Here is a 13,386-nt window from a genome sequence, read left to right as displayed (position 1 = left end):
GGAAGATTGTTTTCTTGTCCTCCAGCCCGGTGAGATACCTAATCACAACCAGTAGTTGGTGACACAGGGAGTGTCTGACAATGGCTCTTTTTAGTTCACATTAAAGACTTAACCTGAACATCCTTGGTCCCAGCAGGCATCAGAACCACACAGATATGTTGGCCTGAATGCTTTTTCTGATCACGCATGAACTTCCAGCTTTGCAGAAATGACCTCACATGACCCAAAAATTTTAGCTACACTCTCCTCCTTCCCTTTTCTGCTCTCTAATTTTGAATATGTATTCATGGAGTTGCTTATTTAGAGTCTGAGAAATGTTATACTCACTTTCTTTCATGGAAACAAGAAAAGACTTACAGCTTCTCCAGTAGAAACGGAGGAAACACAAGTGCTCTTGGTCCTGCCAGCAAGAGAGTGGTGGCTGGAAAGAGAGGTCCTGAATGATGACTCATTTATGGATCCCCTCAGGAGGTCATTCTTTGATATTCGTATCAGGAACCTCAAGCAGGGAACAGCTTTGTGGATGGTTTTTCTGAAGGAAAATGTGAGAAGGAAGAAAAAGCCAAACCTGTCACACTGAAGACACAGCTTTGAAATTCATGTGGTGAAAATACTGTCTCTTTCCATCACCTCAACACAGCTTCTGTTTTGATGAAGGGGGTCTTACAGATTACATGCAACAGCATGATATAGCTGGTGCAAACTACTCAACAGGCTGAAAAGAAAATAACAGGTCCTTCCAGGCCTTGTGTAAAAACACATACAGAGGAGCTGCATAGGTAAGCAAAAAGAATTGAAAATATCTTGAAGAGCATGATTGCTTCTGATTTATTTAAAATGTTAACCCAGAAAAAGTTCAGGCTAGTTGGTACAAAAGTCTTCACTGTAAAAAGACACAGAATGACTGGAAAAAAGGGAAGAGGGCCAGAAGAATCAGATGTTGTTACTTATTTGTGTCACACCAGCTACTGTGAACTCCTATTGGTCTAGACCAAATCTGCGTTATTCATTAAATAATAATCTCAGTTATGGTTGTGTGAGTCTGTTTCTTCTGACCCCAACCCTGGCCCTGCATGGAGCAGAAATGTCCAAGAGCCTCCCCTGTACAATGCCAGCTGGCCTTGCTCCTCGCAGGGTAATGCTAGTCAGAATGCTTCATTGGGTGTAGCACCTCCCCAGCACCTCCCAACCCATTATTTCAGCCCAAGAGATGAAGCTAATAGCAGCACAAAACTAAATTAGCAAGTCAAGAAGTGAGGCAGCAGCAAGGCAAGGAACTGATGCAGGGGACTACGGATTGCTGGAGGATGTCAGGACATTGACTTTACACTGAGATGCAAGCCAAACAGAGGAATATTGTAAAATCTTTTGCATCTATAGCTACCAGGTTTGTTGAATAACCAGTGTATTTAAAATCATCATTTCTATTCTCACAAAAGATCACACATGTTAAAATTTCAGAGACATGATTCTGGGAGCATGAAATGTGGTCACTCACTTGTAATCAAAAAAAGAAACCCACCACCAACAAACCTCAATATTTGGCATCATCAGCACTCTCAGAATACTTCTGCTTCTCTTTCCTCTCCAATTTCAAAGGCAAGTGAACAGCAGCTCTGTGTCTACTCTGGAGATGGGTACTGAAAATAGCTGCCTGCACCATCATTCCTGATCCTGCCAAGATGCCTGTTGGTGACCTGGCAGGGCCCACTGAGCTGCTTGGGGCAGAAGGCTTCTCACATGATGCAGGGTAAAAAAAGATGGTTAATGTTGTGCACAAAGTAAGTCCTGAAAAAGGGTTTACAGGACATGAGAAAATGTCAAACCTCCATCAACTTCCTTTCAGATTGAAGACCTCAGTCTGGTGCTGAAAAGCAGCTGCCAGTTTTTTCCCCAGCTGAGAAGCTGAACTACTTCCATCTGACAACTTCAAGTTAGTGTAAAACACACTATCCCATTTATTATGTGGGATTTGGTGCAGAGGTCTCCTAATGCTGGAGATTCAGGAAATAAGTGTCTGATGGTGAATTTTCAAGGAAAACATATGAACATTTCTGAATGCCTCAAGGGACCAGAGTTTCTATTTTACTAATATTTGGGAGGACTATTGAGGGACATTTTGGTGGTTGGGATGAAAGTACAGATTTTGAAGAGTTTTAATACTGTATGGGTGGAATACAAAATAGGCATAAACTGAGGTACTTATTTAATGATATTTTTATAATCTGAAATAAAAGAGTCACCTAAAGTAAAATACGTAGTAATTGCAAGCAACTTTTTGAGAAAATACTGCAACTCAAAGTTATTTATGATTATTCATTATTTATGATGTAGGAGTTTTGAACCAATAATTTTTGTGTAATTCGGCTTTGCTTGGGAGCCAGTTGGAAACACGGAGCTGCAGAATTTCCTGTTTGCTATGAAAAAATTATTACAAAACCTAAAACTTCCAAAATGTAAGGGAGTTTCTGCAATAACTCTAACACAGCAATGTGTTATTGTGGAACATAGAAACAACATACAAGTTGTTAAAGATGTGGAAGCTTTCTTCCCCACAAAAGAGTATTTAATGAATTAAAACTTTGAGTACATTCCTCACTTACATTTGTTACTTCCTGTAAGACCTATTAGGGAGAGGTATTTTTCTCCTTTACACTGGTGGGGAATGGGTGGGCAGGGGGATGGGTGGATGAGGAGGGCTATAGCAAACTCTCACACCAGTTCTTAGAAGCCAAGTGCTAGCACAAAGGTCACTGTTACAATTTCAGTTGCAATCACTATAATGTAGGGTTCTTTTCTCCGTTGTTTAAGGTAAGGAAACCCCCCGAAAAGGCTTGGTTTTGTTGGGATGTTAAGATGCAGTGTCAGGAAATCTCTGTGCAAAAAACCATCTTGCTTTGCTAGTGGTACATTACTGGTTTGAGCCCGATTTGAACTCTTTAGATCCTGATTTCTAGATGCCTCTTTGTAGAAAGATTTGGAAAACAACTTAGATGTTATTTGCTTCAGTAGTTCCAATATAAAATGACAAATTATCCCCTGCTCAAACCCTTAACCCTTTGGCCTAAACAGACTGGCCCATTTATCTGTGCTTGGATAAATTACTCTCAAGGCATGATGTGAATAATTAGAAGATTTGGAAGTTATCCAGAAACAATAATCTTAACATATATATTCATTATTCACTGTTTAAGCCAAACTGGTCCTGCCAACATATTTTTGCCAACTGACTTATTGGTGTACTATAGGGTTTTTTCCAGTTTTGAAACTGCATTCTTGATTCATCACAAGGGACCCAACATTACTTCTTTTCCTGACTAGATGGCTCCCAAGTGTATAAAATGTCTTCACAACAAGTCCATAAAAACTTCTCATGTTGATATGTCTAGAAATACAAGTTAGAAAGCAGGGAAAAAAATAAAACAAGATAAAACATGATACTTATTAAGATAATGTCTGAAATCTTGTTGTGGACTCCAGCCCTTTTCCTAACAGCCTTAAAAAGCCAATGCTGATAGGAAAAAGACTAACTGAAGCAGTTCTCTGTCACAGAGCCGTAGGATGGTGTGGTTTGGAAGGGACCTTGAAGGAATCTTAAAGACCATCTAGCTCCAAGCCTGATGCCATGGGCAGGGACACCTTCCACTAGACCAGATTGCTCAAAGCTGTATCCAGCCTGGCCCTGAACACTTCCAGGGAAGCATCCACAGCTTCTCTGAGCAACCTGTTCCTTGCAAAAATAATAAACTGAGCACCATAACTTTGGTTCAGAAACAAATTATGGGTCCTAAACACATCAGCCAGCTGTGAAAACTTCCCATTGAACTTCTGCAACCCATCAGAAACTGGGCATTCTCCTACTCTAAAATGCTCTGCAGACTTCAAAAGACTCAGATGGTTTTTGGACGATGTGAAAAGGTGTTAGTTATGATAGCAGACATTTTCAGACAAAATACATCTCTAAAATGGAGAAGCATGAATGTGACAGATGAACCACATGGCGGATAAGGAATCAGCTGGGTGGTCACACTCAAACTCAAAGAGTTGTGGTCAATGGCTCAGTGTCCGGGTGGAGCCCAGTGACAATTGGTGACCTCAGGGGTCGGTGTTGGGACCAGCCCTGTTTAACATCACTGTTGGTGATGGACAGTGGGGTGGGGAGCACCCTCAGCAAGCTTGCTGATGACACCAAGCTGTGTGGCGTGGTTGACACGCTGGAGGGAAGGGATGGTGTCCAGAGGGACCTGGACAGGCTGGAGAGGTGGGCCCATGGGAACCTCAGGAAGTTAAACAAGGCCAAGTGCAAGGTGCTGCAAGTGGGTCAGGTCAATCCAAAACACAAACACAGGCTGGGCAGAGAATGGATGGAGAGCAGCCCTGAGGAGAAAGACTCAGGGGTGCTGGTGGATGAGAGGCTGGACATGACCCAGCAATGGGCATTCACAGCCCAGAAAGCCAATCATGTCCTGCATCCAAAGCAGTGTGGGCAGCAGGGGAGAGAGGGGATTCTGCCCCTCTGCTCTACTCTGGTGAGACCTCACCTGCAGTGCTGCAGCCAGCCTGGGGTCCCAGCACAGGAAGGACATGGATCTGTAGCACCAAGTCCAGAGGAGGTCATGAAGATAACCAAAGGGCTGGAGCACCTCTCCTCTGCAGACAGGCTGAGAGAGTTGGGCTGTTCAGCCAGGAGAAGGGAAGGCTCTGGGTAAATCTTACAGCACATTCCAGTACCTGAATGACAGCTACAGGAAAGCTGAAGAAGTACTTTTCACAAGGGCATGTAGGGATAGGACAAGGGGGAATAGCTTTAAAGAGGGAAGGTTTAGATTAGATAATAGGAAGAAATTTACTGTGATGCTGGTGAGGCACTGAAGAAGTTGCCCAAAAAGCTGTGGATATCCCATTCCTGGAAGTGATCAAGGCCGGGTTGGATGGGGTTTTGAGCAACCTGGTCTTGTGGAAGGTGTCCCTGCCCATGGCAGGGGGTTCCCAGGGTTCCAACAGGAATTAGATGATACTTAAGGTCCCCTCCCAACTAAACCATTCTATGATTCTATGTTTTCACGCTTTTTGGGTGTATTTCTACCAGCATTCTGAGAAACCTTCACTTTTCTTACAACCATACTGCCATGCATCAGACATCCAAACCGAGGAACACAGTTTCCAGCTCCCAGGTCCTAGTTGCCAGGCAACGGAACTTACCAGCTTTTCCAGTAATTGGGTGGAACAAGCCTCCTACCCACGACTAACCCTGCCATCTAGTGGTATTTATACATTTCTCACATCTACCTGTGTTTTCTCAGAACTTCCGACACAGCATCACTTTGTGGTAGCTACACTTTGAAAGACTTGAAAACAATCCTACAGGTATGCTGAATAGCAGATCTGTTACAAGTATATCCCCTTTATATAATAAAGTATCTTTCGCTGCCAGTGTTTCAAAATTTTTGGTGAAAAAAATGCTTCAGAAAACCAAACCTTGAACACATGCATATATAGCTCCTTATATTGGTGATGATGTGATTTTTTGAGCCTCGCTGGTTGGGACCTTTTATCTGGAGAGTGGTCTGTAGTGGCTGTCCCTGATATGATGGAAGATGTCCCTGAGCATCACCTCCTCCTCCTGTCAGTCACAGTGTTGTGCAGCTCCACAGGGCAGAGCAGGGCTCTGAGGGAGAGGATTAAAGATCCACATTTGCATGTACAGTTATACACATACCTATATATTTACTATACCTGTATCTTGGGTGAATTATTGCATATATGATGGGGTTGTAGATTGCAGAAGCTTTGGCAATAACTGCTGGCACAGATTTGGAATATGGTGTTAGGCTGTTGCCTCGACTAAAACAAAGCAAAAACATTTCACACAGCGATGCCATGGATTACATGGATACTATATTACTAAAACATATTACTCCTTTTAACTGGTTTTATGCTGTTATCTTTTTGTAAGAAACACCCCTGAAAAGTTGACTCATTCAAGTGATTTCTTTGCTCAGATGAAAGGCTTGAATTTGACAGCATGTACTTGGTTTCATTCATTTAGAGAAGATCAAAGACATGCAGCAAGTAATTTTAGGATGACTAGGAACACAAAGAATCACCTTCCCTGTTTCTACAATAGATTAAAAAAACCCCCAAAACCTCGACAAAAGAACCCCCATTGTGGCCATCTGGGAAAAGTGAATGGTGACAGAAAAGAAAATAGAATCAAACCTAAAAATCTTTCAGCAGCAGCATCTGTGCTGCACGGTAACATGTGTCAGTGACTCAGTTCCAAACACTGTAGAAGGAAGAGAGGACTGGAAATGGTTTAAAACCAATATTTCCCTTTTGACTTTAACCTCCCACAGTCACTCAGGTGTGATCAATGTCAGTGCAGGATAAGCACAGTTAATATCATGGTATCATAGAATGGTTTGGGTTGAAGGATACCTTTAAAGATCATCTATCCCAACCTTTTTGCCATGGGCAAGGACATCTTTCACTAGATGAGCTAGCTCAAAGCCCCATCCAACCTGGCCTTGAAAAGTAGAACATGCATTGACAAGACACCAGGTCCCTTTGGAGCGGAGAATGGGTGGAGGAGACAACAATGTATGGAGGAAACTTCTCAAGACAACAGGTATTAGGAGATAACTCCTCCAATTTATGCAAAAAAAGCACCATGTGGAAGAGAAAACATTGTGTACCAAAAATTAAAATTAAAAAGTCATAATGGTTCTAAAATGCATAGACAAATAATCCCTTTTCTGGCTTTATTCACAAGGATCCAGTGAAGAATGAAGTATCACCTCTAATGTAATAATTATTTAAGACCCATTCAAAAAGGAGCTCTGCCTCATGTGGGTGACAGTACTAATCCTATTTACAAAACCCCTGCTGTTTGGATTACTTTTCCACTTACCCTGCCCAGGCAATCAAGGTGACACAAGCATAAGGAGACCAGGACAAGACAAACACAATGATGACCACAAAAGCAATTTTTGCCAGCTTCCACTCATTCTTCATGGACTGAGAGAGGTAGGATTTCCGGCTGCAGGATCCCAGCTTTTGAACATCTCTGTGAGGGGGAAAAGAAATACAGGTATTTCAGCAGGGCAATGAAAAAGCAACATCTCTAATATGTTCTCACCAATATGAAAAATGAAGTAAATTTCATATTCCCCTGCTCTAACTCTTCTTTTGTCCTCTGATACTTAAAAACTCTAGAAGGCATTAATGTAGTAAAATGGTTGCAAGTGTTGCGTTTGCCTGTGAGACTGAGCCAGAACCCCTGGGACTACAGGACTGTGTCCTCATCCTTAGCACAAAGGAGGGCTTCAGGTTGCAAAGATACAGAAATTGGTATCTCTTGAGCTTTGTTGTTCTTACAGGTGGAGCAAGCAAAGGCACAGCTGGATGGAAAAATCAAGTCTTACGTCTTTTCCTTTTCAAGGGAGGAACAGCTTGCAGAACTTCTAATTCATGAGGTAACACATGCTGGAGTACCCTGACAGCTTTGAGGAACTTGTCCCAAACACTTGCAAGGACATTTTTACTTAACTGCAGATTTATTTATTAAAGAGTATTTTCAGTGGGAGGTACAACAGGCAGTCCTAATATTTTTGTCACAAAACATCAAATTCTCTTCTCACACCAAACACCCCGCATTTAATGTAAAAAAGTTTTATATGGTCAGGTATTTTCTATAGTATAGAAAATAACAGTTTTTACATATCAGTGTTGTTAAATGGAGATACATTTCAGGCTGAAGACATTAATTACCAGCCAGCAGGGTAACAAACTCCCTGCTGGTGCACTGTAACTATAGACTAGAATCACGGAATCATAGAATGGCTCGGGCTGGAAGAAACCTTAAAGATTATTTAGTTCCAACACCCCTGCCATGACCAGGGACACCTTCAACTAGACCAGGTTGCTCAAAGTTCCATCCAGCCTGGCCTTGCAAAAGGCATAGAAAAATCTTGTGTCCACTGTGCTTCATGGGTGTACAAGACACCATTATTTTAAGGATGCATTCTTTACTCCTTCACTTGGTATCAAATATACTACACAAAGCACAGTAAAAAACAAGGCAAAGGGCAAAAAATAAGAGTTCAGAAAGAACTTTATTTCAGGCATATATAAATGTGCTTATAAAGTGGAATTTAGCCTTATGAAGCCAAATGATTTCAACAAGTGCCTGCAGACAGAGCAGAGAAAAACCATCAGAATGGATGAAACAGTTGAGCAGCAGGAAGGACTCACAGCACCAGCTGGTGTTGTATCAGACCAAAGATAAGCCATGTGCTCATTAGCAGAAAAATAACTGATAGAATGACGTCACTCTACAGATCTAACACCCTGCTGATTTTTCCTGTCAAACAAAGACCAAAAAAATTTTGGGGGAAAAGTCTGAGTAAGCATAGCCAGATATTGTGCATGCAGTTGTGATGCTTGAGTGAAGCAAGATGGTTTTTGGGATGCCTGCCTTAAATAAAACCATCAAAAAATATGAGGACTGTTATGTTTACAGAACTGCTCAAAAGCAGATGATTCCCCCATTGGTACATGTTTTTTATTATCCCTCGAGGCTGAAAACTGCTGGAATACACAAGGATCTTGTTTCTTGCAGTGCAAATCTGAAATACAAATAGCTCGATCTGATTATCTGATCGTTACTACAGAGGAATAAGATTAGAATCTCCAGAGACTTCTTTTTCTATTCTGAAATTCATACATCCATTCCAGTTTTAAATTGGCAAAAAATATTTCTCCTGTTACTACTGTTAATGATCTGCCACTACAGATCATTAACATTCCAATTTCAATACAGACTAATTTTTGATTCAGATGTTTCTGCAGCTGAAGAAATCGAGAACACCTTCTACTACAAGAAAAGGGATACGTACTTCTTTCAGCTACATTGCTTACCTGCCAGTACGCCTTATGGCCAGGAACATGGATAAATAGCAATGGAATATTATTACCAGGGGAATAAAAAACACGCAGCAGCATAAAATCATAGTGTAACTTCTGTTTGCAGGGGAGTAGGTGACATAGTCCCACGTACAGGATATCATCAAGCCCTCAGGCACATAGGAACCTATGGAGTACATGAATGCATTATTCACACATACACCCAAATTTAGCACAGTTGCTAATCCAACCACTAAGCCCTTAAAATAAACCCTGTCCTGTATCCATGGTCTTCAAGAGCTGTGCCAGCCAAATTATACCTTATATATGCAGTCTGAGGAGTGAGTGCCCACGTGGAGAGGAGATCCTGACTGCAGAACTCTCAGGTACACACCTAATACTCCATCTGCAGATTGATCTGCTTGAATACCTCCTGAGTGTGGGGGGCAGAGGGTTTCTGCAGTGCCCTAGGTGCAGATGGGTGCTACAACAACAAACCATCAGGTGGTGGCTGGGCACCCATCCAAGAACTGATAAGAAAATTCATTTTTTTACACTCCAGGCAAGACTAAACAGAGCACATAGGGAATGCTAGGAGAGGGAGAGCAGCCAACATACTCCAGCCGAGGAGCGGAGCCACGCTCCATCCCAGTGAGTAGAGCCACACGACGGCGATGATCTGCACGGTGCGTCTCTTGGAAGTCCACTGGATGGACTGCAGGGGCTTGGTGATCACCAGGTAGCGGTCAACAGAGATAGCCAGCAGAGTCATCATCGAGGTGATCCCGAAGAGAGCCCCGCAGAAAGCATACAAGTTACAGCCTGAAGAAGAAAATGGCAGTGTCAGGGGTTTTCCTGAAAAGAAAGAGGCATGTTTGCTCTCAGAGCCCATCATAATAAATCTCCTAATTTTTTTCCTGGCTCAGGATTTCTTTCTCAATAGAAGCATTTTCTTAGCCTCACATTTTCATAGTTATTAAATTTTTATTAGAAAAACACAAATATAAATAAAATACGAATACATGTATTTAAACAAGTCCTACTTCACTGCAGGCTGCAGCTGGGAACCTTTTGTCAATGGAAAACTGCCTCAAAGAAAATTCAATCTAATTAAAGTTATATTTTCCTGGACTGTTGCCCAATATATTGATCTTAACATGCTGCAGCAGACATCTGTCTGTTAATGATAGATGGGTGGCTCAAAAAATTACTTTGGTTTATGTGGTTTAAAAATGTAAAGTTGTTTAAATTTGGTGACTAAGAGACCAGCTGTAAAACACAGCTCCAACTCCTATATCTAATGGCAGTACATTTTAAAAGAACTGACTTTTTTTACATGAAACAGACTTTTTAATCCCCTCGGCATTCAGGCACTGCACTACCAGATGGAAACTTGTAAAGTTACACTGAATTTAATGGGGAAACCTGTGTGGAAAGATCATCCATTCTTTGAAATCTTGCATTGCCCCATGTGGTTATAAACAAGGGCCCACTAGGAATGACAGGCAGCAAAAACACCAGATTCAACCTTAAAGCAGAGTTCTAAAGTCTTTACAAGCACCCTGCAACTAAGGACCAAATCCCACTCAACCCAAATCAAATGCTTCATTTGTGACAGCACGATAATTTGCACTGATTTTATCTAAGGGGATGAGCAAGACTAAACATATCTTCAAACTAGAGAAGAGTCCCTTCTGTGCTGCTGAAGTCTCTGGGCTTGTTCCACCATTGTACAGCCACTAGTGGGTGCAAGCTTTAATCCATGATGTGATGAGAAGCACCAAACAGAGCATTGAGCCTTCTGAGGTCCTTGCTCCACCCACATTTCAGCTATAATTTCAGCATGGATCACTTTTTCTTTCTTGCAGTTGGAACGAAAGAAGCTTAAATTTGCTGAGTCCTTAAATGACTATTGTTATTTAAATGTCTTAATTAAATAGGAGATTCCTAGAAGCATGCAAGAATGGATATCAACATACATTTTAAATAAAAGTAATTACTAGCCCTCAAAATGATACAGAAAAAACTATTTACAACTTACTAAAACTTTTCTACCCGTTTTCATCAATAACATCTGCCTTAGAAGCTAAAGGGTAATGTGATTACACGTGGATGTTGACTCCTTCCTTTCCAAAATATGTAAGATAAAAGAATCAGAGCTGTAATACAAAACAGGTGACATGTCACTGATGGTGTCTGGGGCTGTGACTCCAGAGATTTGTGCTGCTCTATCTGTGGCACAAGCCAAGGCTGTTGTGGCTAAAACAGGCTGCAGGCAGTGTAAAGCTGGCGAGGTAGGAATTAGTTTCGGAAAGTACCTATGTCTCCAAGTATCCATTCTCTGTGCAAGCTGTTGACAAAGCACATGGGTGCCTGAGAAGCTGACATCAGGAAGTCACTCACAGCTAAATTCATTATAAAGTAGTTTTGGGGAGTCCTCAGCTTCTTGTTGCTTAAAAACAGGAGAAATACATAATTTTAAAAAGACAAAGTGGAAAGTTACTTTATAACTTTGTTTACTAGCATAAACAAATACTGTCCAGATTGGAATCAATGGTTACTCACAGTGAATCAATTGCTAATCACCAGTCAGTCAGCTGTAGTCATTTCAAAATAATTGAAAAGAACAGGAACAATAAAATGGATTATTTCCTCTTCTAGCTAAGGAGAGTTTCAGCTGTCTTGATAAACATAGATTTGTTCAGAAGAGCAGCTCCCTAGGAGTGCTGTAATATTGATTCTGTCTTGCATTGCACATGTGGAAGATCTGAAGAAAATTACAGAGCCAAAGGATCTGCTTCTGGTGATACTTTAAAAACTGCTGACCTGAGGTGTTGTGTTGACACAGTTGACCTGAAGTAGTTGACACACCACTAACTAAATGACCCTTTGCAAAGTGCTACAGCACAAGCAGAGCATACAAAGAGATTTGGAAAAAGTGCTTTTGCTTATATACATCTCATAAAAGAGAATGAAAGCTCTCAGTTGCAGATGAACAAGCAACATTAAATGCCACAAGGAGCGTGAAAGCAGCAGAAGTCTGCAAGCAAAGCTTATCCAAGGAAAACAACAAGGCCTTTCTGATGTGCCTTGCAATTTCACTATTTGCAGCTAACATGATTTTCTTTCCTCCTGCTGATAAACAAATACTGAAAAAGAAAGTGAGAAAGCCATCTCAGGCTGCTGCAATTCTAACAAATTTTTGGGTCTCATAACTGCCTGGAAAAACAGGGTGAGAGAGAGTACAGACTTCACATCTTCCCAGGTGCTCATCTGCCTGTGCAGATTTTCCTACTTTGGCAATTTAATGCTTTTATTACACCAGCTAAACCACAGACATTTCAAGACAGATGCAGAGCTTGTGCTGCATTTAAAAAAAATCATGGAGGTACCTACAGTTACAGGGAATTCAATTTCTCTAAATCATATTAGAAGCCAGTTATTCAAAATAACTGATTTATTTGTCTTAAACATTTAAGAACAGGAAACTAACACTTGTGTCTCTAGCATTGTAAGGCCCCGCTGCATCACTATGCATAATGACAGCAAGTAGTGAATGAGGAGGGTTTTGAAAACCAGCCTCACAGTGTGGGACAGAGGGCAGACACTTTTTTTTTCCAAGAGGTTTTTGCACACTCTGGTTGCAGGAGCTTTGGCTGTCTATTGCTCTGCCAAGAGAGCACACAGACTGACGGAAATCCTACGGCCTGCCTGAAGCAGGAAATACACTGCTGGCATGAGCTCATTTCATGTAGCACATTGCCTTCTTGGTCCTTTCAGGACATCTGGGCTTCTGGGAAGAGTGTCAGTGTTTGTCAAGTATTTCTGCAATTGCTACAGGGTAAGTGAAGAAGTCTGCAGCTGCAAGACTGTGGTTTCTATCATTAGAAGTATTAAACCATACTTTAAACTTTCAATTGGAAATTGTTTCTAGAACAAGGTATTATTTTCTCATTTTATTTGATTCCTTAAAACATGAAGAATTTGCACTGAGGTTGTCAATGATGCACATGGACGTGTGTCTGCAGGTATATGACCTTCTCCCCTCTTTCCCCCCACGGTTGTTGCCATTAGATTTAATCCAAGAGGAAAGCAATGCAGAAATCCACACACAGGCACAGGTGAAACTCAAGGCCACTCAGATCAACCACAAAAGGAATTTTTGTACCTGTAAAATGCATAGAGAACTAGGAGGTTTCCTATGATGCCAATGGAGCCAATAATAAGCACACACGTTCCTACGGTGTAAAGAACATGGCCAGGGATCTCTTCCTTGGTCACAGTGTGTGGCTGGGTACCCATGTTCAGAGCCTGAATGGAAAACAGAGGAAAAGGAAAGCATTTGGGGCACTTAGTTCAGGGAACACATGCTCAGCCTGTTTGTATTCACTTCCATGGCTTGTGCAAATCAAATACACACCTCTTTTCATGTCCCCTGTAATCAAGCTTCCCTCAAATAACTTTCATAATTTTGACAGCAGA

The 13,386-nt window shown here is 41.4% G+C and overlaps 1 protein-coding gene across 1 annotated transcript in view; it reads right to left on the bottom strand.

Annotated features, from left to right (window-relative positions):
- Positions 1-13,386, bottom strand: part of LOC309572792 (melanopsin-like) — a 43,912-nt gene that overhangs the window by 5,992 nt on the left and 24,534 nt on the right. Inside the window, exons 2-8 of the mRNA XM_082281258.1 lie at positions 13,073-13,215; positions 11,223-11,356; positions 9,523-9,726; positions 8,920-9,091; positions 6,911-7,066; positions 5,737-5,844; positions 358-532 (exon numbers count right to left, since the gene is read on the bottom strand). Coding sequence (XP_082137384.1) covers positions 358-532; positions 5,737-5,844; positions 6,911-7,066; positions 8,920-9,091; positions 9,523-9,726; positions 11,223-11,356; positions 13,073-13,206 — 1,083 coding nt within the window. The 5' untranslated portion in view covers positions 13,207-13,215. The remainder of the gene's footprint in view (positions 1-357; positions 533-5,736; positions 5,845-6,910; positions 7,067-8,919; positions 9,092-9,522; positions 9,727-11,222; positions 11,357-13,072; positions 13,216-13,386) is intronic.

The sequence above is a fragment of the Coloeus monedula genome, assembly GCF_965178545.1.
Source record: "Coloeus monedula genome assembly, chromosome: 5".
In the NCBI taxonomy this organism is placed as follows: Eukaryota; Metazoa; Chordata; class Aves; order Passeriformes; family Corvidae; genus Coloeus; species Coloeus monedula.
Note: the sequence above shows the minus strand (reverse complement) of the source record. Positions and strands in the feature narration are given on the sequence as shown.